This window comes from Photinus pyralis, unplaced genomic scaffold (genome assembly GCF_008802855.1).
Source record: "Photinus pyralis isolate 1611_PpyrPB1 unplaced genomic scaffold, Ppyr1.3 Ppyr1.4_LG7, whole genome shotgun sequence".
Classification (NCBI taxonomy): Eukaryota; Metazoa; Arthropoda; class Insecta; order Coleoptera; family Lampyridae; genus Photinus; species Photinus pyralis.
This window is the reverse complement of record NW_022170738.1, coordinates 37103778-37131065: the sequence shown is the minus strand read 5'-3', so window position 1 is coordinate 37131065 and position 27288 is coordinate 37103778. Positions and strand designations below refer to the sequence as shown.

The window sequence follows — 27288 nt, the reverse complement described above, 5'->3', positions numbered from 1 at the left end:
TGAACTTAATTTTATATCGTGCCCCGCGTTCCATTTCTATTAAAAATGACATGTCATTGGAATACACCATCATTTGTGTCAGTTGTTTACCGTTGCCGTTGAAGTGATCACTTTATCTACCCTTATATGATCGGTTAATACAATCATTATCATTAGTTCACTATCATTACACTATAGCCATCAGAAACAAAGGTATGGTTTCGTTGGTTAACGACACACAATAATCCTTTGGCTATTTTTTCATGATCTAATGATAGTGAACTACCTACTGATTTTACCCACCATTAGTAGTTCAATTAACTAATTAGCAACTAATACTGTGGCGCCTGCATTTTATTTCATTCATTAAATTACATTTTTATCAGTAATTCGCATTTGCTAATTTACTTGACTGTAGAAATAGAAACGGTGAAAATGAACTTAACATGACACTTCCCTATATTAAATTAACCGAGTGGTTCCCTAAAAAAAGTATAATAATGCAGGTTAAAGGGGATATTTTGGAAAAAATAAGGCAGTATTCGGGAAATAGAGGGAAATATATTTCCACCATAAAGACAAAATTTGTATTCTAGAGGTGTTTTTACATTACTAACAAAATTTCAATATTTCAAAAAAAATTCGTTTTATAAAGATTCCTACGAAACTTCGAAAGATATTTCAAAAAACCTTTATAAAAAGAAATCTGTTGGATTTATAAAGCTGAAACAACGGATTCACGAAAATTTCTAGGAGAATCTCTAAGCAAATTTTTAATATTTCAAGCAAGATCGCTAAAGGAATTGTTAAAAGATACCTTCTCCTAAATTTTCTTGGAGGACTACAAAGATTCGCGACGAGATTTCCGAAAATTACGATATTTCCAAGAATATTGTATCTACAAAAATTTGTCAGTAATGAAAGAAACACCTCTAAGCAATTTCCCAAAAATGTTTTAAAAAGATTTATAAAGTTTTTTTTCTGGAAAGAAATATCCATTTTACATATTAAAAGGGGTTGAAGATCTTAGTAGGAAATTGTGGCACGAGGACATATTATACTAAAGAAGAAATCCGGGTTGTTTAGTCCCGTTCAATTACGCTAAAAACGAAACGTTTCGAATTTTTCAATTCTGTTTTCAGTAACAGGTAGACAATAGTCAAGTGACTAATGTCATGTCATGTATTATTGCATTTTTGTCCGTCTGTCCGTCTACGAGTTGAGGGATCTGTGCTACTCGAATATGAGACAGATCAAAGGGTGGTTTCCGAATGCCAGCTCAGTGGCCAAAAATTTTCCTACTGAAAATCGCATCAAAATAAGCAAATTTTTCGAGAGCGTTCTTTTTTATGGCTTGCGTGTTGAACGTTTCCACGTACCTTATATTATTATTGATTATAGTAATTACTGCATAACTTCAGCGACTAGTTATGGATGAAATTCTTCAATTCGCTTTTAGTAATGATAAATACGCATTTCCAAGGGGTGAAAGCACTATTAGCTATTTGGGAACAAACAATTTAAATAATTCCATGTTCTATAGATTTACACCTACTATAAACGCTCTATGATTTCCGCTACAATGTGCACAATATTTCTGGAGAAAACGGACCGTTTGCGCAATCTACTTAATGTAGACGTTTATTGCATAAAAGGGGTTGAATTTTTTTATTATATACCTACGGCACGTCATGAGTAATATGTCGTCTATTATCTCTACAGAACTTTAGTGAGGGCAAAAGAAACGTATATCGGATTTAGCCCTTCGTGGTCATGACCCCTCTCTTATCAACCCCAACTGCTGTGTTTATAAAATATATTAAGGTCGGGCTGATGAAATATGACTTTACTTTCCGGGTCGTGATTCTTTCGGTGTAAGAAGAAACGTAAACAGAATTGTTTTTCTCGTGTCATCAATTTGCTGCTTATTGTTAGATTCATTTCAAGGTCCTTTCCATTTTGGAAGTCTTTCATCCAAAAGGGACCGTTTGAATATTTCAGTTCTAATTAACACATAACAGATGTTGCTTTGATTGTAAAAGCGAGGTGGCGATATTTAAAAGTTGTCGTCGTTTGAAACGTGTTAAAGGGAATTCAAAGGTTACACGTAGCGTAGTATTTAATTAGGATGCTTTATGAATCAAGAGCGGGTAAGTTCATCCCTCGGATGCAAATAGCAGAAATTGGATGTTAAATGTGTGCAGCCTGTAATTAGCAGAAAAACCAGAAGCGACAATGTATTCTTCCTGTTTATACTTTGTTAGTGTGTCATTACCGACAGAACGTTAAAAGCAATTTAAATTTGCCAGTATACGTGGGCTTTTCATACAACACTGTATTCTGTCGTTGGCAGCACCATTTTGACAACTTTATACGTTTAAGAGAAAAATGCTTGACAATTTGATAGGTTGGGAGGTTTAATTAATTTTTCTGCACCTCCCTCCACAAAGAACGCAGTAATTTTAGAAACACTTGTTCACAATAGGTAGATACTTCCTTTGGGGTTAATTTTAAACGAAATGCAATTTTGGGAATACAGCAAAAAAATTATAGAGGTCCCACCATATAAATAGAAGAACTACATAAGATCCTCATGACCACCTACAAAATTTTAAAAGTAACTCCCTAGACCACCTCCGATCTTCTTACTTAAGTCAAACCCTTTAACAATTCATTCTGAAATCCTAAACTGGTAAATAGAGGAAAAAGGAATCCTCTAAAAACATCCTCCAGTGAATTTTACCTTCTTTCCTTTATAAATTGCGTCTCGGTCGTGATAATACAATTATTTCAATTAAATCCGCGAAACTGCAAAAATAATGAACCAAGACATTTTGGCATTCCCAACGCTATTTGAGATATGGTAAATTTGAAATGCATCATTTGTCATTTTTTAAGAGTAGCTTAAGTTTTGCAATACGTCATGTTTCTCTCATCTTATTTTTTTATTGAACGCTTTGTTTTTGCTTTGTTCGCACTCATGTCATAGATTGTAATAATTGTGAGCCATAAAACAAAGTCACTCCTTAGATACACAACCGGAAAATCCCATTCACCAAGGCCATACCCTTTCGTCAGGGAAATCCCAAAGGCACGGCTTTGTCACGCCACTGGGGAAATCCCAAGGCCACTTTGGTCCGAACTCAAGGCCACAGCCTTGTGACGTCACAAAAAGTGGAGAGGAGGGTATCTAGCGACTACTGATGATGTTCTTAGCCACCACCTCCGAAAACTGTTTCCTATTTTTTTGGAGTTTGTCATGGTAGTTCATAGTTAGAATTCGGTCGTAATCCTATATTGCCACGGGTGGAGGTGTTCCTGAAATTCCGAACAGTGTTGAGAGTATATTTACAAGGTTTATGAGACTCAAAAATTGTATGGTCACCTAATACTTGATGTTCACAAGGACAGTATCAAGCGCACAGAAATATAAAGTTGTAGTATTTTTCCGTTAACGATTTTGTATTTTTTATGTTCACCTGATACTTAATGCTCAGAAAGAAAGAAGCACATTTTCATACTATTATCAAGAGCACAGATATGGAAAAATTGGAAGATCGTAAAGGTCAGAAAGGATTTAGATTCTTATATTTTATGTTCACCTGATATATAATGCTCACAAAGACAGTACCAGGCACACAGAAATATAAATGTGTTTCTTTTTTCCGTTACAATTTTGTAGAATCTTATACTGTATGTTCACCTGATACTTAATGTACAGAAAGACAGTATCAGGCGTACGAAAATACAAATTAGTTGTATTTTTCTGTTAACGCTTTGTAAAAATAGAAAGAACATGACGAATGAGTGCACTAAAAAGCACATTTTAATCCTATTTAATTATCAGGGGCACAGAAATGAAAAATGAAAATATTGGAAGATCGTACACGTTTTCATTAACGCTTTTGTAAATTCATTTTTATGTTCACCTGAAATTTAGTGTTCAAAAAAAGCACTATCTGGCACACAGAAATATAAATGTGGTGCATTCCACTGTTAACGCTTTTGTAGACTCTTATAGTTTCTGTTCACCTGATATTTAAAACTCAGAAAGGCCGTATCAAGTGCACAGAAATATAAATTTGTTGTATTCTACTATAAAACATTAAAGGAACACGACGGATGACTGAGAGTTAAGTTAAGAAGCACATTTTATTTAATGCCTAGGAACTCAGAAATGGAAATATTAGAAGACCGTAAACGTCAGAAAGAATTTAGATTCTTATATTTTATGTTTACCTGATATTTAATGCTCCCAAAAGCAGTATCAGGCGCACAGAGAGATAAATTCGTTGTATTTTCTTGTTAAGGCTTTTGTAAAACGTTAAACACGACGAATGAGTGCACTAATAAGTAGCACATTTTAATTCTATGTAGTTATAAGGAGCACAGAAATCACGAACTCATAAATTAAGATGGACTGCTAATTCTGAATTAACAAATGGCATCTACATGGGGGCCGCCATGATGTGCACTCACATGGCGAGAAATTCAAATCAACTAATAAACAAGCATTAACCCAACATTAACCTCAAGTTTTCTAAATAAATCACTGTGACACATGTCATTTTCCAAGGCTGCAATAGTCTCAAAACTTGAGCAGTAGGAAAATTCCCCTAGAAAATAACTAAAATGTGCACATCATGGCGGCGCCCCTGCTAGGGCCATTTCTACCTCTATGCAACTGCTTGATCAGCAGTCCATCTTAATTTATAAGTTCGTGACAGAAATAGAAATATTGTAAGGTCGAAGGTTAGAAAGGATTTAGATTCTTATATTTTATGTTCATCTGATTTTTAATGCTCACAAGGATAGCATCAGGCGCACAGAAATATTAATTTGTGGTGTTTTTCAGTTAACGCTTTTGTAGATTCCTATATTTTATGTTCACCTAATACTTAATGTTCAAAAAGGCAGAGTATCAGGCGTACAGAAATATAAATTTGTTGTATTTTTCTGTTAACACTTTTGTAAAACACTAAAGGAACATGACAGATGAGTGCACTAAAAAGCATCATATTTAATAACATATTCATTAACTATATTCCAGTTTGTAGTCACAGGCAGATATAATTTGTTGATTTTATGATACGATCCAGTATCACCGTACAGCAAAGTATTAACTTTTTCACTTGTAGTACTATTTTAATCATTTGTTCAGTTATATTTAATGTTGTTACATCACAAAGGCAGTATCGCGCATACAGAAGTATAAATTTGTTGTATTTTTCCTTTAACGCGTTTGTAGATTAATTTTTATGTTCACCTGAAATTTAATAATCAGAAAAGCACTATCAGGCGTACAGAAATATAAATTTGGTGCATTTCACGGTTCACGCTTTAGTAAACCCTTATAGTTTCTGTTCCCCTGATATTTAATGCTCAGAAAGCCCGTATCAAGTGCACAGAAATATAAATTTGTTATATTTTTCCGAAAACGCTTTTGTAGATCCTTAAAGTTTATGCACACCTGATATTTAATGCTTAGAAAGGCAGTATCAGGCGCCAAGAAATATAAATTTGTTGTATTTTCCGTTAAAGCGTTTGCAGATATTGTATTTTACGTTCAGCCCATACTTAATTCTCAGAAATGCAGTACCTATCAGGCGTACAGAAATATATATTTGTTATACGTTGGCCGGCCCGTGTGACGCTGTTGAGTTGAAGCTCGGCTGCGGTACTAAGGGTTCCTGATTCGAGGATGGATATTTGTAAATATAAATAGGAATATTAAGGCAAAAATAAATAAAATAAAATTGAATAAAATAATTATTTTTCCGTTAATGCTTTTGTAGATCCTTATATTTTATGTTCACCTGATACTGAATGCATAGGCAGTAAGCGTATAGAAATATAATTTTGTTGTATGTTTTAATTTTGATTTTATTTAATTATCATTAGCACAGAAATGAAAATATTGGAAGATAGAAAGGATATTCATTTTTAGATTTTATGTTCACCTGATAGTTAATGCTCAGAAAGGTAATATCAAGCTTACAGAAATATAATAAAATACCAAGACTCTAGAACCATAGGAGAATAGGACTTAGAGTCTTGGTTTTTTGAATAGGTAGCCTACTTTTTCAGGAATGTTGCTTGGAAACTATTTGTTATAAAAATGTCTACATTGATTTACGTTTGTGTTGTAATATAACTGCGCCATTGTGTCACGTGAAACAGGTAACGAAATTTTCGAGATTTCCTAAGTAAACGGTACTCAAGTTACAGTATTACATAAAGTTTCTTTATTTTCTAAATCGTTGTATAATGTTTGTTACAGTATGCAACTCTATTTCCTATATCAGGTTGTTCGAACCGCTGGTTGGAACTTGGAAGGATAAAGTTTTCCCTACTTCTGATCATATTTCACACGACACTGATTTGGTACATATTTCTAGTAAGAGCCCTTGATCCCTTTATGTGGAATGGCATATTACCTTCAAATGTGCCTTTTCGTTTCAAAGTTGTTAATTAAGAAACGATGTCGAAGAGAGCAACGCGACAACTTCATAGAGATTCGAAGTAAAACCAACAAAAATTGTCTTCAATTCCATTTGATCCGGACGATCTACGAAAAGCTTGCGGATGCCACTAAGAAGAGCTTAAAATTAATTACTCGACTGAACCGAGCACGCTTCAAAATGCGATTAAATGAATCGTTTCCGTTTACAAGGGAAGATGGCGCAATAAATAATGAAATTGTAGGGAATTGCGCTGAAGGTCAACACATCATCCTAATAATGCGTAATTACCGAAAGTACAACCCCCCTTTAATAAAATCCGTGAAAATCTCACGGCGCCGGCCGTCACAAGCGCAAAGTATAAATATTTTATGTGGGAAGTGCATGTACATCATCTATGTTGCATCAGTCAACACGTAGAGGGGTTTTAAGCTTAGATATTTACAATGGGGGTATATTTCCTTCGGCGCATCTCATGTAACGGATATGCGGGTTTTTTGTGCGAATTAAAAGGAAAAGGAGGGAGGATCAATATCATATTCTACCAGATATAAAATTATTACATAAAAAATATAATATTACATTGATGATATAGAAGTGTGGAGTAAAAGAAAATAGGAAAACCTAATACATAAAATAGCGTTTCTCGTATTCCGACTTTCAGAGGAAAATTTTATGAAGTGAAATTGAAGTCAAAAAGTATATGAATAGTGCCGTGTTGAAATAACGTAAACTTTTCGTCGGAAAAGTGGTTACTACTTAATTCACTTGAAAGAACCTTTCAGTTTTGTTTATATTACTCCTAAATGGATTTTACCGATTTTATTTAACCGTTAAGCTAATGGTCGTTACTTTTAGATGCGCACTGTGAGGTTCAGCCCAATTAATATTTATTTTTACTTTTCCGCGTATAACGCAATTACTTAAGGTCTTTACAAGAAGAGCAAAAAAAAAAGTTTTCAAATGCGAGATTTCAACTGCCATCAAGCATGACAGGGCTATTTCAAACTTGTGCACATAATATTCAAAAGTTCGCTCTATAAAATGTGATTCATTGTGAGTACCTCTCCAGTATTTGATGTAGCGAAATGCTGTTATCTTGGTGAAATTTGATGTGTTTATTTTCAGTAAAAGCGCGCAGATTCTATTGCTTTATTTTGAAACTAAATTAAGTTCTGTTTAGTCTGAGTTTATTCCAAGTTATGGAAACAGTTTCGTCGCATCGAAACTTTCATGACGATTATTTACAATATACTTAGGGTGGATGTTGTTCAATACGCCCGAAGGTGCATTTAAAATTTATTCATAATTGGGACTTTGTGGCAATTAATTTACTGAAGTGGAAATTAAAAAATCCTTTACGAAGGGTAGATATTGTTCTTAGATGACTTTCCGCCCAACTAACGCAAAATGTAAATAATACAGGCGATTCGTTTGACAGGATCATTCAAACGCGGTATTTCCCTTAGCATAAAATTTTTGCGTGAAGCTACAAACCGCTGGCAATATATCGGTTGTTTTTCTTTGTAGTCGGAATAGGTACATGAAATCACACATTTTTCTATACAAGGCGGTGGAAAGCTCGAACACAACGTGTGACGTTTCTTATTATACAAAGTCAGACTTTGCGGGTTCCTAAGGGGAGGTTGACCCGTTTTAATTATTAAAAAGGTTAACTTGGGGATGAGGTTGCAATCTCATGGCCACTTCTGATTACACGCAGACTTGCTTTCATGGCAATAATTTTGCTTTTTTTTAGAAATGAGTAACGTATCGTACACAAAAGACAGCCTAATGCGTCATCGATGTTTTAGATTGTTAAATTCCGGACGTTTTGGCATATAACACAACAAAATACATTGATACATTTAGTCGCATCTGCAATGAAGACACTATACCTAGAAAATTTCGGCAATTTCTAAAACTGCAAGAACGATCTCTAAGGACATTCGTAAAAAATCCTTGATGGACGGTTTTGCAGTACAAAACGGCTACTACTGCTTTCCACTCGCCTTGCGATTGAAGACTCCGAGAATATTTTGAAAATAACGACTCATTGAGGTTGTTTTACTGTTATTGTGTTATTGACTTTCGTCCAGGCTTTCGTCCAATGCAGGTAGAACTTTTGAACTTGCGCAAAATTTATTGAATGCTGTCTAAATTTCACTGGAAGTTTTCGTTTCACAAAATAAAACACTTTGCTAGTTTTTTTTACAAATTTTGAACATCCTTAAGTATCGGATAATACGATTCCCGGTTAAAATTGTTTAACTTATAGGGGACCAACTGGTCACTTTTTATGGGTAAACCGCGCAAAAATTTACTCCCCTTTTTCTTCCATGATTAATTACCGCCTATTAAATGGCGGATTAACAGCCATGGTAACCGTATCTAATTATTAATTTATTATTTAAAAAACGAATCAGATCAAAGTTAGCGATATAAATCTTCTCCCAGTCAAATACTAAATCTGCAAATTCAGAAATTTCGACGCTCTCCTTGCTCAGAAATGTAATTCTATCGCTCTACTAAACGGGACGTAATTTGAGCTAAACCCTTAGACCATACAGTAGGTACAGTGGACTGCTAATTTCAACTAAAATATGGTCAAGAACATCTCCTGGGTATGTGAGTTTCAGGGTAAACGAATCTGCCCCCATGAGAGACAATTTGAGACTGTCAACGTCATTTAATTAGTCACCTAGATATGCCAAAAAAGCAGCCCTATTCTTCTTGTGGACATATAGAAGATAATGAAAAGTATTTAAAGCTTCCCATACTACGTGGTTGTTATAGAAGCTCTTTACGCTATCCGAGTGGTGTTGGTTACTTTAGTTTACCCTGCGATTCAGATATCCACGACTGCAGTGACCACCCAATTTTATATGGAAACAATAGGGCTAATAGCAGTCCAAGTGTATGGTCTAAGGCTAAACGCCTCGACTCGTACTGGAGATTATGAAAAATAAAAATCGCATTGAGAAATGAGCACGTATTAGTTATGTACATAAAAGTCAGGAAAATTTACATTACTGGCAAGGAAATACTGGAGTACGAGGCCCCTTTGGGAGCGAGCAGCTTAATTTCCGAGCCAAGTAATGTACTTTTTCAACCCTTAAAAACCAAGCCTTATAACATTACAACGCTTAAAAACGACTGTAATAGATATAAATTAAAAAAAAAACAGTACATTTACATGCAAAAATATATTTATACGCGTTATACTCGTACATATAGAAAGAAACAAATTTTAAATGTTGATGATTTCTTAATTTTAATAATATTTTAAAATTCTTCATTCATTTCACCAACGTCATGACCATCTTCTCCTCCAACTTTCCGGCAGTCACATTTTTAATCATAACTCCGTTATTTTTCACGACAGCAAATTCATTTAAAAACCATTTTATACATTTTTACAAGAGCTACAGGACTTTGTACATTGACTCCTAATTTTAAAAGGGCGTGAGCTTAAACGGTTCAAACAAAACAGAGTTCGCATAAAAATACACGACTATAACGAGTATGTCTCACTCAATTTATGTTGCATAGAACATTTCCTCGAACATTTCCGGAGAGCAGAATGTTTTGAATTAAAAAAAGTCACAATTTGATACTGTAGCGTTTTTTATGTATCTTCAGTTGTTTTGGAAGAAGACATTTTTCACAAAATTACAGAAACTCGTTTTTGACTTTTAGCTCTAATTATTTCAAAACCGGTCAAACTTCAAAAATGTATTAATTGTACTGTATACATAACAAACGAAAACAAAATTAGGGGGTTGTTTTCGCTGATTTTTTCGCGGAAAAAATTAGGGTTTGACCCTATTTTCACTATAACTCACTTAGTTTTTTTGCCAATGGCTTTTTCTTGAAAAAAAAGAAAGCATTATTTTTTACTTTAATAAAGCTTCTATAAGTTTTTCTCGAAAAATGCATAGTTTTCTCGTTCTTTCACTTTTCCACTCTAATTTTAGAGTTTAACGAGCACGGGCTAACCTTTAACAAACCACATGGCTCAGTTCGTATTAGCCATACAGCAATAATTAAACCATTTTTTTTTGCCTTTTTTTAAAAGCTACAGTTTTGTTCTCCACAGTTTTTTTTAAATAAAATGCATACCTACTTTTCAAAGAAACTTTCGGTCGCGAATAACTCGATAGTATTAATTCTACAAAACAAAATTATACTTGAACACTTTTTGCTTAGAATTAAAATTAAATTATAATAAAAAATTTCAATTCCCGAGATGGGGTGGCAACCACCTCAGGGTGAAAGCGCCCTTTGCCATCATATAGAGAGAAAGGGTCATAAGAAGATTCGGGAAAGATTTTGAAGAGGTTTCTAAGATTCTGCGAAAATGCTAAAAATATGTGATTCCGGACAATTCGCTTCCAGGACAATTCTCGCTCGTGTAATTTGCTCCAGGACAATTACGTGCTTGGATAATTCGTTCCCGGAAAATTCGTACCCAGAACAATGCGCTCTCGCAAGATTCGCGCTCAGGAGTCTCAAGATGTCTCATTCCCGGAAAAAATGCAAGTTACGATCAAATGGTTTATGAAATATTGATGAATTAAATTTTATAGACTTTTTCAGAAAATCAAGAGAAGTAAAAAACAGTTAATTTCAGTTCAAGTAACCGATTTTCCAGTATTAACTTCGAAGAAGAATCACCAACTCCTATTTTGTTTGAGAGTATTCCGTATTGAGGCTGATAGATCACCATGATGAAGCCTTTGGGAAGTATAATGTAATAAAAAAATAAAAAGCAAGAAATTTGCAAGAGTGGGATTTTTTTACTCAGTTAGCCAATGGGAATATAAAACGTAAAATTTAAACCCACAACCGTTTTAAGACGAGGATGGGAAAACAAAAACGATAGATATGAGCCAACTTTGGCACTTTCAGTATCCCTGAATTTCCTTAAATGGTAACTCACGATGTGCTTATACGCAAACAATTATTTTTAGTATTTTTATAAAAAATACCCAAAAAAATGAAATTAATCAATTCTATTACTTAGACTATCATCGTGTTTCCGCATGTATTGAATTGTTTCATTGAGAGAATAGACCAGCGTCAAGAAACTGCATAATATAGAATTCCATATAGAATGCCATTTTTTAATATCACGATCAAGGGACTCCATTTCAGTGCAAATACTTTTGAAAAGATTTCCAATGATCTTTTACACAGAAGGTTTTAAGAGTTGTTCTGTTTCTAATCGAAGGGCCTTGAACGCAAAAATTTAGCTCGGCACGTCTTTGCAAAAATGTACCAATGCCTATCGATTCTTTACTAATACTCGTGCGTCGAGGAATAAACCACATAAACGGGGCTATATCTCCTTATCACTGAGAATTTATTTGTACCTACTCGGTTTTTTATGAACTGACCAAACAGCAACAAATTATAGTGTCGGCTTGCGCTAGTCGTACAAGTAATAAGTATAACTGTGTGGAAATCACGATGAGTCACAGCATCGGCTCTAGTAACCGAAATTTTGGAAATAAAATTCGGAATGCGCGATATGGTTTACGAAGTTCCCAATTCCCAAGTTGTATATTAAATAGTCTACAAAAATCTCAAAGCTAAGGAAGATGTCAGATGTCATGTCATAATGTGAGCCTGATGGCGAGAGGTAAAAAATCTGCAAATAATTAAATTTTTTCATTTGGATCAATGTTGTCTATTCAGCATCTCAAAAAGCGGAATATATAACAGAAATTACAGCTACCCCATATATTTTCTGGTAAAAGTACAACTCGACTGGATTATAATATGATTAGATGGTGATATGAAAGACTGCAAATTACCTACACAGTTAAAAGAGAACTCACCCTTAATATTTCTGAAAATCACAACGCCACTCAAAACGGAAAAATAGACACACAAACTACGATACACTCACTACTAGGAATGTGAAATGAGTGACGAAACCTGAAAAACCGATAAGCCTGACTAATACAAAACTGGTCAACTTGCATATGATTTCGCTACCTAGAAATATTTCGCACTTGGAGGGTGAATTAATTTAGTGTCAAATGATACTAAAATTTGGTTCGATTTCCTTTTTATGAAGCTTTGATGGAGGTAATTATTGTTCACGCGCACAAATTGTTTATTTAAAAAATTTGTTTTATCTAAACAAAGTAAAACTAAATGAGCTCTATTTATTTGGCGCAGACTATTTAAATCAAGCAATAAAAAGAAAAAGTTTTTGTATTCATACCTGTTTTGGCTCCAAATTGTATATCCAATGCACACTTACTAATTTAATTCACCAACACGAAAATTTGTGACATGGGCTTTGTAACAGAAAGGGATTGTATCGAATCGAAACCGCTTCCTAGGCTAGCCTAATATTAAGTGAGCACTTACTTTGGTTATTTACAATAATCTAAATTCTACAATGATAATTTTCTGCAATGTCATTATTTATAGCAACATCCTGTAAACAAAGCCCTGGATTTAATTTCATTTTACAGCCTGCTCATTTCCGCTGAGTAATTAATTTTAAGCTCGTATTCTCGTTAGTGAGATTCGATCATGTATTTTTGAAAATGTGCAGAGTAAACAAAATTATGGATTATGTTTATTTCGAGGTGATGCTTTATCTAAAGCTAAACCAACGGAATTTAAAAAACCAACTGTTCCAAATTATCAACTAATAAATATTAACCGATTTTAATTTTGAACCTTTTGCTGACTCGGCGTGCAAAATTTACCATTGAGAAGCTAAGTATTTTTTGCTAGAAACACAACAGGAAAAATTCATACTTTATGGATAAGATCGTTTTTTGCAGAAAAACAAATTAGCCAATACCGCACCTTTTTCAATTACAGATAAATTTGCACCACTTCAAGAAAACAGTCTTACAAAGGGAGTGTTAAAGGAAAGGGCCATCATTTTCGGGATGTATTTTAGTGTGCTAGAGATAGTGCAGGCATACGTAAAGTAGTGGTTATTGCATAAGGGGCGTTTTATAATCACGCACTCCAAATAAGAGAATTGAATGACGCAATGTGATTAATGGGCCAATTAAGTATGATTCATTCAAAACATATGTTTAATTAAATTTTGTATTGATTTCTGATTTTACCGTTTTCTACTCTACTGTGCTTTTCCGTAACAAACTTTGCTTTACAAGATCTGTGTTTTCCTCGCTTAAAAGAATGCCAATTTCTGTACATAGTACCTAATTCATAAGGTGACAAGTTACACAACCAAAAAGTTCTTGGAAAGTGCTTGGAAGTCACGAAACTAGCCATTTGATTTGTCTGATTGGGAGTTCCTGAATATAGAAACAACAATTTTGGATGGATAACAACAGTTGCAACTCTCGCAGAAATTAATGTCATGTAAAAACGATTTTTCTAAATAATTTGGTTTTTAAAGTTGAAACCTTTTAATACTTTTGAAGACTCTTAAAAATTAATAAATACCTCGAAAGGGTCTGAGTGATTCTTGAAGACCCACAAAAGCTCCCAAGTGTTTAGTTTTTATAAAGAGCAGAGAATCGCAAGTACTTTTTAACTCGGGACCTAGCTCGGCACAGTTTGTGACTCTTAAAGGTGTATAAAGATCTACTACAGAGGAATAGCAGAAAGATATTTAGACATTTTAGAGGCTCTTAAACACCTTCGAAAAAGTAAAAAGTAAAAGGCTCTTAAAAGAATTTTTATACTCTCAAAGCTTTTAGAGAACTTTTTAGCCTTTTGGAAGCTCTTTCAATGTGTTATCGACTCTTACAGCCAACGCACTTATAAACTCTCAAATTTTGTCGAGAATCTTAAAGGCTATTCGGATACTAAATACTCTTGACAGAAGCTCCTAACATTCTATTAGAGACTCTAAAGTTATTTAAAATGTTGTGCAGATCATTTAAAGATATATCTTAACGTTTCTTTTAGCTCAAGATGCCCAAGACCAATAACTTTGTGTGAATTATCAACCCAGTACGGCTTTATTTTATACAAACAGTGTTAACACCCATTCGTAATCATATAACTCATAGAGATTTATTAATTTTTCAACCAATAGTTTTGCATCTGGAATTATTGATTAGATTGGTATGATAGTGTTATAATGATAAGATAGAGAACACATTTGAAAAAGAAACACCGTTAAGTGATTGGCAGTACCTATCATCAGTCTGTAAAAAAAATCAGCTTCATTCATCCAACTGTAACCGAGTTATATGCGCAATGCACAGAAAGTTCGTGAAAAACCGACCAAGAATTGTTTTTTTACGGAGTTATCAAATGTTAGCGATTTTTTAAAATATTTTTTTAAGAGCTTATCAACCTTTTCAATAGGTGTATAACTTATTTTCTCGAAAAACAACCTTTGGGAATTGGTACCGGAAGAAGTACCCGCAGCGCCTTAAGTAATATGGCCTGAAGCGGCAGACGGTCGATTTTAGCATACTCGGATAATGCAAAATGGAACTCCATCGGTTAAAATTTTGATCATTCTCGTTCAGTGGATTTCGAGCTAGCTCCCCTATTATTAGCTTTTGCTAAATCTAATGATAGTTTAGTTAAGGATTGGTGTCTTAGTAAACAAATTATCAGTGAACATTGCAAAGACAGCCCTCATGCATTTTACTTTAAAAAAGTACTTACATTACTGTACCGCATATTAAATTCTTAGGATGTGTTATTGATTCACGTTTAAGTTTCGGTCGACAGTATTATATGAGTTGGTTGCTAAGAAACTATGTAAATCAATATTTCTCTTACGTCGACTTGTTAGCAACGTCTCTAGTAATATTGCTATAAGCATATTTTGCTTTAGTACAAAGTACGTTGTGCTATGCAATATTGACTTGGGGACATTGTTACTCTTGGCATAAGATGTTTAGACCACAACGAAAAGCGGTTCTACTCATCGCCGGACTTGGTTATCGTGATGATTGCCACAAGGCTTTCAAAAACCTTGTAATATTGACGTTTCCTTCATAGTTCAGTATGCAGATAATTTTGACCTGCAAAAGGTGGCGTAAAAGATTCTATTGGCTTAAATGGTACATTTAGGTTCAAATAACATGGATTTGAAGAGTGTACACCAATTTTTTCACGGCACAACTTTTGGCAGCCAAAAAACCTCAAAATGTTTGGACTTGTTTCAGTTTTTCGCTTAAAACTCGAAAACGGTCCATATTATATGAATAACACATCTTTAGTAAAAAAAAACTCTGCATCGCTCAAAGGATGAACAAACAAAATCGGTCCAATAGAAAAATTGTTAAAAGCGATCAATAAACACCTATTTTTTCCAACTGATGCCCTCATGTCACTAAACAGCGGCTTTTGTGACGTTTAAGCTATAAAGTCATAAAGGTCAGTCCGCCTTGCCCCTTATCAAATAACTGGCAAGCGAAAGTGTATTTCATTTTCATATAAGGTCATGAAAACAGCAACCCCAAACTTTTAAAGTCCCCATGAACATTGTTTTGGGATGTCATGCTTGCCAAAACCACGTCTTTTGTTTAAGTTACTATAGATTTTGGACATTTTGGACCTTCTACATTATTTCAAGTTATTTCTAAATTTTAAGGTACTTGTCTTTAAAAAACACACCAAAACTTCTATTCCCAAATGACATCGTTTGTAGTTGCGTTACTACCATAATAATTTCATTTCCGAAATTCCTTAACTAACAACTACAATATTTTTAGTTAATTTTTCATATAAAATTTAACGAGCTTGGTTTGATAAATAGCCCCCGAAATTTAAAACATCACTAAAACCGTCGATTTAGATGTTACACTTACCCAAACCACGTATTTACGCAATGGGCTAATGAATTTGAATTTTCTACGGCATTTCTAATGTGCTTTACAACATCCCTAGGGGCGTCGTTTGGGGATAAAAAAAGCACCTCCTTGGGTAGGAATTTTACAGATCAGAAAGGCATGCCCGAAACGTGGGTATAGCCGCAAGTTCAATCGTTCCACTTGTCATGGTTGCCGAGACAAATACCATTAAACACTCATGCAAGAGGTAATAATACAATTTCAAGACAAAATTATCTGGTCTGAATATGCGAAAAATGGAAATCCACTTTTCGATTCTTCAACTCTAAAGAAGTTTGTGAATACGTTGATATATTGAATGAATTTTTGGACAAATTAAATGCCTCTGATAAATGCCCGGATTTAACATGAGGTGACACAATAATCTTGATTTGCTTGTTTCGATTTAAAGACATTTCATTTTGTGAAGGAGGTATTTGGTTCACTCGTATCAAATTAATTCAAAATTAATAATCTCTGCGACAATTATTATTAAAGCTAATAAATAGGCAAATGTGGTTTTTGTTAATAATGATATTATCACCGACTTCTAAACAGTAAACACCTGTTTAAAATGCCGACGCGGCCGACGCAACATGTGTTTTTAATTTTAGACTTGGATAGATAAGATGATTGTAATTGTTTTTGGTTTGGAAAATGATTGATTGAAACTAACGGCAGTTATATGTGTTGAGGTAAATTTACATACATAATATTTAGTCACACTTCACCTATTCTCCAACTCCAAAAACATTTTGCATTGTACGCCCAATGTTTAAATGTAAAAATCCAAATTACTTACTGCATTTTACGCGGTACCTAATCTGTGCTTGTCAAAATTCACCCTTAGCTTTCTTGCTTTCGGTACTAGGCACTCTCCTTCGAACCATTTGAAATTTTTGGACACCATTCCGCACAATATTCACTGCACTACGCGTTAACACGATCGAATTATTTGATCATAAGTTATATTTTTGATGGAGGGGCGGTAACGTAGCAGGTAGAGATTAATCACCTGATGCGCTTATCTGCACGTGCGGCCACTTTTACCTTTCAATAATTGTTTTGCCGTACCGAATGAAGTCGTTCCTGATAAGATATGACATGTAAACTACAATTCTTTAACCCATGCAATTGTGTTCTAAATTAATTTTCATTCTCACATGGAAAAAGTCAAAATCTGACTTTCCTTGTCTACCTTCCAATTGCATTTTGTCACTGAAATACCTTTCCTTGGCTCGTTCAAAAATAGATTTCAGCTTCTAATTGTTTTACTCAATATTGCCACGCAGTATTTGAAATATAACAATCGCAAATATTGTTATTAATTTTAATACCTGTAAGAAGGTGCGTGGCGAAGCGTAGGTTTTTCTATATGTAAAGCGGCGGTAGTAAAGTATTGGAATGGAGTGTCAAAAGCAAGTATGGGAAAGAATTTAAGATTTCGAATGGATTTCTGGGGATTTATAAGAAATGTTATCCGATCTCGGGGATTTCCGTGGATCTCCAGGAAATGACGGGGAGCTTAAGGGATTTCTTTGATCGCTTGTAAAAATTTTTCTATTGGACCGATTTTGTTTGTTCATCTTTTGATCGACGCAGAATTGCGTTTTCTTTAATTCACTGAAGTAGTGTTATTCATAAAATATGGACCGTTTTCGAGTTTTAAGCGAAACACTGAAAAAAGTAGGAACATTTTGAGGTTTTTTGGCTGCCAAAAGTTGTGCCGGGAAAAAATGGGTGTGCACTCTTCAAATCCATGTTATTTGGGCCCAAATGGACCATTTAAAATGATAAAATCGTTTACACTACCTACCTTTTGCAGAAATCGGCCCTTCTGACTGCTACACATACTGGACTATAATTATTTATAGTGGAAGCAGTTTTGCATATTAAGAATAATACATCTATGTTTAACCAGCAATCACATAAACATGACAATAGCACAAGACACAAACTAAACCTGAACACAACATTCTGCAGATGGTGAGTCACACATGGAACTTTATTTCAGGGCCAGTCTCTTTACATAGAAATCTTAGCCCCAGTTGCACCAACAAAATTAACCCTTGCCTAAAGTTAAGTCGAACTTAAAATCTGTGGCAACGATCGAGGTATTTAAGTTATGCTTAACTTTAAGGGATACTTAATTTTGACGGTGCAATTGGCCCTAGTGCCAAAGAACTTCAGGTGTCTTTAAAAAGCTATTTGTTCCGTAATGTATTCTGGTAATATTCCTTTGAAAATTTGTTCAGTCCGTTAAAAATGTAAACTGTATTTAGTTAGTCATGTAATTGTTGATAATTTTGTTTTTCTTTGTATATTGTACCATATTTTTTTGGCGCATGTAACGATAACATTAAATATATTATTAAAAAAAGGTAGAAACATTCCTGTAGGGAAGGGGGAATTCTTTGTAATTTTTTTAACGTTGTAAAGGTAAAAGGACTTATCCCAATAAAATAAGATTCATGTATTTGATTCGGTTAGCGTTAGAAGACTTGAAATTAGTTTTATGTAAGTTCTGATTTAGAATTTTAAATCATCCGCCAAAGTTGCAACCCTCGCAGTAGATGATGCCATTTAAATGAGGATTTGTTATAAATAATTTCTGGAAAAAGTAAAATTTTTATGTGTTGCAAGTTATAGTTACATTTTGTTGTTTATAATGGAAAAATGATATACATCCGCATATTTTCCATCTATAACAAAGACGTAGGTATGTCCCGAGGTATACCTATATCCTATAAGTTTACTTTAACAACTAATGAAAGGTTTAATCAAAATGTTTTCTCACTGTTAGTTCAAAGCAAAGCCCTGTACCCTTTTTATGAAGGGGAGGAGTTGAGTAAATTAACAGGACACAGGACGATTCGCTTATGCAGGACGATCATCGCTTATGCCAGCTTGAGTATCAGTCATCAGGTTTAAAAAGATGGAAAACCATAAACGAAGACATCATGTATGTAATTTCACTTCTCAATCAATTCTAGCCACCTATTTTGTTAAAAAAGCAACTTTCATTGTTTAATATCGTGAAATAGTCTTGTCACGAATTTTGCAGGCAAAATTTTCTTCTGTTTTTATTCCAGTTTGTTGGTTTTTAGCAATTTCAGTCATGGTTATCAAAGTAAGAACGAAAGTACCTAAAATACTATTCCTATAGTTGCGTTACTATCCCGAAATTGTGGAATTAAAAAGTCTTGACAGATTGTTTCTATTGACTTGATGAATAATCACCCCTTTACCATCTCTGTGTTGAATCAGTATAATTAATTGTTCAATATAATTTTTTTTAATTGTACGATTGTGCTTTATCTTTACTTAATGTTAATTGACTTTCTTACGAATATGCCCTACTGACATGCCATAAGTCATAACCCTAGTTGGGGATTATCCCAGCTAATAAATTCCAAATGAAACGAATGAAAAAATACAAGGGCGGCTAATTTTCTAGAAAGACTTTGCCTTATATTCGTATTTTGAACGTATACGAACACAAAGGATCCTAATAAATTTACATTAATGCCATTGTAATTTAACATATTGCCTAGTTATGCTTATACCGTGACAGTAATTCCATTATGTTAAAGTAATGCAAGGAAAGTGTTCACATTTTATAAACGGGGAGTTTTAGGTTTTAAAATGAACATTGAACAATCACAAATGGACTCGATCGTCCAGGATTAGAATTCATTTATAGTTGCCCAAAATTTATTTTCTGTACATACAAAAACTGAAATGTAGTTGCTCAAAATCAGTTAACGTTATTTCTTGTACTTCGACGATATCAGTGTTAAGTGCAGTGATTCAGCGTGTTAGTTTTAAGATTGTGACAGCGTTAAAGTGCTAGTTTTTACGGCTTGTTTAAAGTGAAGCACGCACTTTTTTAAGTGTAATTACTTATCGGATAAAAAGTTATAACTGAAACGGATGTCCCATTACTTTTTCGACTCGAAGCGAGAGGGAGAAACGCAAATGCTTAAAGTGGCGATGTACGGTGCGTGGTTTTGAATATAAAATACGGTTGCATGATTACTCGACTTTTCTGCACAAAATCCCAGCAAACGGCAACCTTGTTATCATAGCTTTTTAACGCTCATATCCGGGCACTTGTTTACTCGAAAAGGGCAAACGATTGATCAGTCGACCTAATTTCGCTACATAATTTACGCTCCTCAACCCTTATCTACCTTTTTTTTCGGCGCTTATCAGAAATGTAAATATACAAGAAGCTCGTTAAAATCTCTTATCGTATCTAATTGAGGGAGATAACCAACTTTAGCAACATGTCGTTTATTTAATTTGCGAGCGAGTCGAAATGAAATTTGGCGTTTGCTTCCGCCGTTGATTTGTGGGTTGAATTTACAACGAAATGTACTGTCGGAACGCGATTTAGTTTCGACACGTCGAAATTCTGGAGGATTGTTTGAATGTCACGCACGTCCATTCAATCTAAATATACGGGGCGTCTGGCAACAGAGACAAATACCTCATCTAGACATTAAACGTCGTGGCGTTGAGCCAGCAATCAAACAAGCATTTGTCTTCGGAATGACGCGACCTGAGCTGAGGAGAAAACCTTCCCGAATGGATTTACCGGCATTCGGGTCTACCGTAAGTGTAATATATATGCGAGGACAATGTTATTTATGGTAGACTTACTTGGATATAGTGCCGTGCTTGTGGTAGGGGTGTACTCGGTTTGCGTTTCCGTCCAGTTGGGATGCTGGGGGGCTCGTTGGGCCTGCCTTACTGCCCGGTGAAAGTTTTCCAGCGAGAGCGTCTAGAGAATGCAGCATGATGCTCTACGGAGCCACTCTATACACAATACTGACTTCACCTGCACGACCAGGTGATAAGATAACACCTGTTATCGGTTCCGAACCATGACACTTGCCGACTTCGGCTGATAACGTCCGAGGCGATTCTAGTCTTTTAATTTTTATCTACCGCATATTTATTTATTATTGTTTTCCGCTTGGGGAGATTTTTCTGCATTGCAGCATCCGCAAGATGAAGAGACACAACTTAGCGGCGTTAGCGAGCGAGGACAACACAGAACAGAACAGCAGCAGAAAGGAGGACTGTGACACTAAACTATACTAGAGCGCCTGGAAAGCATAGAGATTAGTCGCAACTCAATAATAACACACACGTGCGACGGGAGTGAGGAGTGAATTACTCTACGTTCCCATCACACAAGCGGGACCAAACAGAACGAGACGGAACAGGGACAGCACACTGGACATAATTGCGACAATAGTAAAGCAACAAAGAGCGATGATGATACCTGGTCCGGTGGCCGAGTCCCGCGACCGTCGCGGACTGCTTGGTCGTCGAGCGCGCACATACCGACGGACGAGCGTCTCGACGCCTTGCACTGCACTGAGAGGATCTAAGCGACGTCGGACGGCTAGCGCAAGCGCTACTTCTAACGATGTGCGATATGTAATGCATCGACATGAGCGTCTGGAGCGACCAACACGCGTCCCCTGGGCCATCGTAACCGATACGGGGCGGAACGTCCAATTAGCCTGTGCTCGAATATAAATTATAAGAGTGCCGCTGTTCTCACTAATTAGCCCGCCTCGCAAACAATTCTTTCATTCAAAGTCGACGCTATGGCTAACGCGTCCTTCGTCTTCGCGCTGCAAAAGGCATCCCAAAAATAAACACGCTCAACTTTAATACTCATAAAAATTCCACAAATTAAAGCGATGTTTATTTACAACAAAATATAAAATTATTTCACGGCGTCATTATCATTTGTTAAATATTTGCTGTAAGATAAATCCTTGCTTGTGTTTATCAACTAAAAGGCGAGATCTCCGATAAAGTAATTTATGCATAACATAAGTGTAATATTTTAACTCTTTATTACCTCACAAGGGACGCCCTTTGGTTACGTTTAATGTTTTGACTTATTGTCCGATTCATCTTTGCATGTATTTGTGTTTTGAATAAATGAATGTCCAGCAAAATACAAATCCATTAATATGACAAAAAACGCGAAATATATGGTCAAATTTAACTTACGTGAAACAAAAGAAAAAAGATAAACTAACATACAGTAACAGTAACAGTAACATAGTAAAACAATTTGCGGCAGGTATATGAAGAAATTGATGTACAAGAATAAGTATAGAATAGTTGAGGTAGAAAGTTGTCCCGTTTAATCTTTGATTGCAGGGAATAATAATGATTGAATTTTATTTTATACAGGGTGGACCATTAGTGCGTTGGTGGAAGATTGTGAGTTTATTAACGCACATTTTAAAATTCATTCCCGGGGCATGGTGAAGAAATATTTTAACCCAAAATCGTCATGAAATCTTCATTTTCAGGGCTGTCACTTTATCGGTCGCACCTGTCAGTTTTCCAGCCGCACCTATCACATTGCAAATATCTCCGGTCATCACTGACAGATTGACATTAATCAAAAGTTCAATGAAAAATTAAACATTTCTGATGGAATGACTCTTGTGCCCTGGACAAAAGGACAAATGCTAGTTTGGGATGCCACATGCACTGACACTCTTAGCACCATCCCATGTTAATTTATCAAGTAAAACGAGTGGTGCAGTAGCTGAATCTGCGGCAGGTATAAAAATAAGGAAATATAGTTCAATTATAGAACATCAGAACCATATTTTTATACCTTTCGCAGTAAAGACTTTGAGACCTTGGTGCAGAGAGGCTCGTAATTTTGTGGAGTGTTTAGGAAAACGTATTGCCAGTATTACTGGAGAACCCCGAGCTACCAGTTACTTAAGACAAAAAATAAGTATTGCTATACAATGTGGCAATGCGGCAAGTGTAATGGGGACGCTTCCAACTGCGATCCCCATGGAAGAAATTTATTATTTATTATGAATGTTTGATCTTTAGAAATTTTTAATTTTTCATTTGTTTAAATAAAATTTATATTGTGTTCTTATTAAAACAAAAAATTAAAAATTTAAATTTTATATTAAAATACGATTTCGTTTAAAATTTAATACAAAACTTGTCAGTAAAATGACACTACTACACTCGCAAACTAAAGTAATCGGCCCCAAAGGAGCCTCGACTTCAATATTTCCACGCCATTAATGTGCCATTTTCCTGACTGTTATATAAATTACGACTTATTTTAGATATCATGTGCAATACATAGTCACACTAAAATTGACCAAGGAAAGGGGTTACATAAAAAAAATTAAACTGATGTAAATCACCCTGTATAACAAATGCTTTTTCGTTGAAAATATTTTTAGGATCTAACCTTAAAAGTCCTTCAGCATGTGCCCCGACAATGGATTTTAAAGGCGTTTCTTCGAGTGAAGCACATATGTCTTGAGTTGCAGTTTCCCGAGAAATTTTGGTGCAGTCAATTTTTGGTAAAAAAGGAAGGTTATACACTGCCTTTTTTTGAGACCCGAAAAAAAAATTCTCAGATCGACCGGGAAAAAAGATTTTCTTATAGAATGTGGCCTGTAGAATCCACAATTTCAAACAGTTCCAAGATTGGGCTACTAGTTCAAAATTCCAGTTACCTATTTACTGAGAGCACTATCTGTCATTCCTATACCACGGATCATTCCACTTTGGCATTTGAATGACCTCATTAAGGTGCCTCTATGGCAATGTCTGACCACATCCTTCTCAAAGTAAAGCATCCTTTGTTCACGAACTTCTCGTTAGTCCTCTGGTGTCAACACAATAGGGGGATTTTCCATATCCTGTACATATAAATAGCAAGACTACGATAGGCGAAGTGTCCAGCGGTATGAAATGAAGTTATCATTCGCTTGCAGCAATTCAGGTGAGTAAGAAAGTCACCGGATCAACTTAAAAGAAAATTTACTGATCCCCCGTTAACAATTCGACAAATACGTAAGTATAGAAATAATTTTATAGGAAATTTAATTGACTTCCATTTTTTCTAGAGTCCACCGTTTCCGAGGTATAATTAAAAAAGTCAAAAATTGCACCTTTGACCTCCCCTCACATCTTTAGCTCACCCCCCAGGGGCGGAGACTTTTAGTATGTTTACCTACTTACTACTCCCAACAAAGTCCTGAAGTCAAAAAGTATAGCATATTTATTGTATTCTATACCTCTTCCTAAACTTATTGAGTTTGTTACCGAGCTTCTCAAAAGTTTTTGAACTAGCGTGCACTATAGTAATAGATTTTCTAAATCAATTTCAATGGTTTATAGAAACTCAACATGGTTATTTAAAACATAGATCAACTCATACTTCAATATTCCAATTTATAAAAAGTATCACTAATATAATCGAAAATACCAGTATGGCGTTAGCCATGTTTTAGACTTATGTAAAAGCATACGACATACATGGAATATCATCTTGAGAACGTTTTAGTTGTTCAAAAAGGTGTATGGCGAACCATTTAGAAACGAGCTTTTAGAGAATCGTGCAGAGCTCTATTTAGAGAAAAAAATATTTTAACAGTACACGACCTATACTTATTAGAGTGATTAAAAACAAGGAAAAATTCATAGAAAATAACATTAACTGTGTTATCATACAAGATCGCTTGATAGTAATTTCCCAATATATTTTTTAACCCTTACGGAGAAGAATCCCTCATATATGTGTGTACGAATTTTCAACAAACTACCAAAACGAAATTAAACAAATAAAATTCAATGCTCCCTTATTTACGCGTTTTAAATTTATCATACAAACTAAATACAAGAAATAGAATTAAATGAATTAAACAATTACAATAAGAAACTAACTAAATGTTCCCATTCTGTGTCCATTTGAATTTAACAAAATTCCCAGGTCTTCTACCATTTCACAACATATTTTTACACTACAAAGGGCCTCGCTCATCTTCGGCATTGTTGCAAACTAGAGAAACGGTGTCCCCATGTAGTTTACACAACATCATATATACAGGGTTGCTAATGGACATTAATAAAACAAATAAAACTTAGGTGCATCCCTTGTAGGGGATAAGCGCGTTGAAAGAGGGAATTAGAAATTGGGAAATTGAATGATTTAGATAGTTTCTGGTCCACCCTTTACGCATTATTAAGCAAATAATTGCTAGTGGATTTCATTAGTATAATTAGGCACGGAAATAAAAATTTTGATGCGCCTCAAAACGGATACCCCTTGCAGAGTAGGATAAGGATAAGATACGAAGTGCTTAGTAAGAGAAAATTTGCATTAAAAATACGTAACCTGAAATCAGATTGGGGTTAAATATTTATGATCATGTTCGCAGGATTGTCAATGAACCCTTTAAGCATAACTAATCAAAGAAATAACAATGTTAGATGGGCCTTACAATTTACGCCCCTTGCAGTTTATAAGAGAGAAATTCCCTTAAAAATTATGTAATTGCAAATCGGATGTGGATTGAATTTTTTATTCATGTGCACGGATCCGCAAAAGAAGCACTCCCCCAACTCATACAATATCATATCTTATGTGGAGATTGACCTAATTGCGGGCTGTTATCTTAATGGAGTTGTTTCTTGAGTAGAAACGCGTACCGTGCAATAAGTAATGCACGATTCAAATTTTTTGCTGTATTTGGTGCACTACTCTATGGACCATTGGGAATGAGTAAAAAGTTCTATAATAATAATTTGTGCAAATTAAAAACGATTGATCAATATTGGCCATCTCAGTAGAACTTTTGTTCTTGCAAACAGCATATCGTCCTTAGTTCCCCATTAGATGTTGCGTAAAACTTTCGCAATAAAAAATAATGCTATTCCCATACATCACACTATATATTTCGAGCTCTGGGTCAAGTTTGAGTTATTACTGCGCGTTCCCTTCTAATTTATTGTCTTTCGGGTCAAAATATGGCGGAATATAAGGTGTAGATTCATTCATGGGACACTTTACTCTCGTATCTTGGATGTTCTCAAATCCAACGGCTTACAATAACCAATCGTTAAGGAACGTTACCGGAAAATCCTTATTTATTATCTATCCACGCCTGAGTGGATCACCCCATATTTTTCACTCGATAACGATATTCATATCATTGGAAACAAAAAAGGGCAAAAGTTCGGGTGGGTTGAAGTAAATTAACCAATCGCTCTCTTCTTTTAATGTGTAAACCAAAGGTCCAAGACGCATGACGTGTTGTTCCCCGCGCGCTCCATATCGACTTTGAGAAGCGCCCAAAGTTAGTTAGATTCGCGAAATTTCTTTGGGAAAGTCGTCTCAATTACATTTTCGATATTTTCTTGAGGTGAGTGCGCAAACTCTTACAAGCACGCGCCTCTGAAACTTGATAACGTATACTAAACTGGACGTTGACTGTAGCTTTGTAATCAATCACTTGATTAAAGCTACCGGTTATTTATAGGTTGTGTTTCGTAAATCGATAGTGCGAGTAACTTTGTATAAGGGAGAATTACAAAGCCACCGTTATGATGAATCGGGCTACAGCCTGTTGCGGAGTTACCGCCAGGTGGAATTGATGGACGATCTCACCCCCCTCCCCCGCCCCTCGCACCACCTTCGCCGTCTAGTAGAGATTTATTCCAACGTTCGATTAGCTCTGTGGGATCGGCTCGCAAAACTTCCTAATTGGAACAGGCGCTGAGATAAACATCGTGATGGATCTGCTTGTGAAAGGCCGCATTGCTTTCCGACCGATAGAGTCGCATAAAAAACGCAAAAGAAATGATGTGGCAATAAAGTCATTACGGCAGAGATGACGCTGTATTATTCCCTATGATTGATGCACTTGAATGCGAGCCTCGGCGATTAATGGCCATGTTTGCAATCCCCCAGTCGATGCGCAACCCTCGCGCAGGAAACGATTCCGGAAACTCTACGAGCAATAACGCTAGACAAATAGTCGAAGAGTGCTCAAGAGTGTCTCCACGCTTGGCACGCACAGTCGAGATTTTATTTTATTTTTTTATCAAGTCATTGTTTATAGCGACCGTATCACTCATATAATTCGACGGCTAAAGCGACACAGTATAAATAATTTATTATCTTGCGACGTCGCGCGCGCTATTGGAAGCTTTTCGCCATGATTTCTTTTTAATAAGCA

General features: G+C 35.3%; 1 protein-coding gene across 4 annotated transcripts in view; it reads right to left on the bottom strand.

Moving 5' to 3' along the window:
• LOC116175899 (CUGBP Elav-like family member 2) overlaps positions 1–27288 on the bottom strand; it is a 174968-nt gene that overhangs the window by 101822 nt on the left and 45858 nt on the right. The window contains exons 1-2 of one of the 4 annotated variants that reach the window (XM_031494263.1): positions 21599–21692; positions 20909–21357 (exon numbers count right to left, since the gene is read on the bottom strand). The exons of 1 other annotated variant lie outside the window; for it this stretch is intronic. In XM_031494263.1, the coding sequence (XP_031350123.1) occupies positions 20909–21045 (137 nt within the window). In that variant the 5' untranslated portion in view covers positions 21046–21357; positions 21599–21692. Of the gene's footprint in view, positions 1–20908; positions 21693–27288 lie in introns of those variants that run through there. 2 more of the 4 variants (XM_031494262.1, XM_031494261.1) reach the window with 2 other exon arrangements.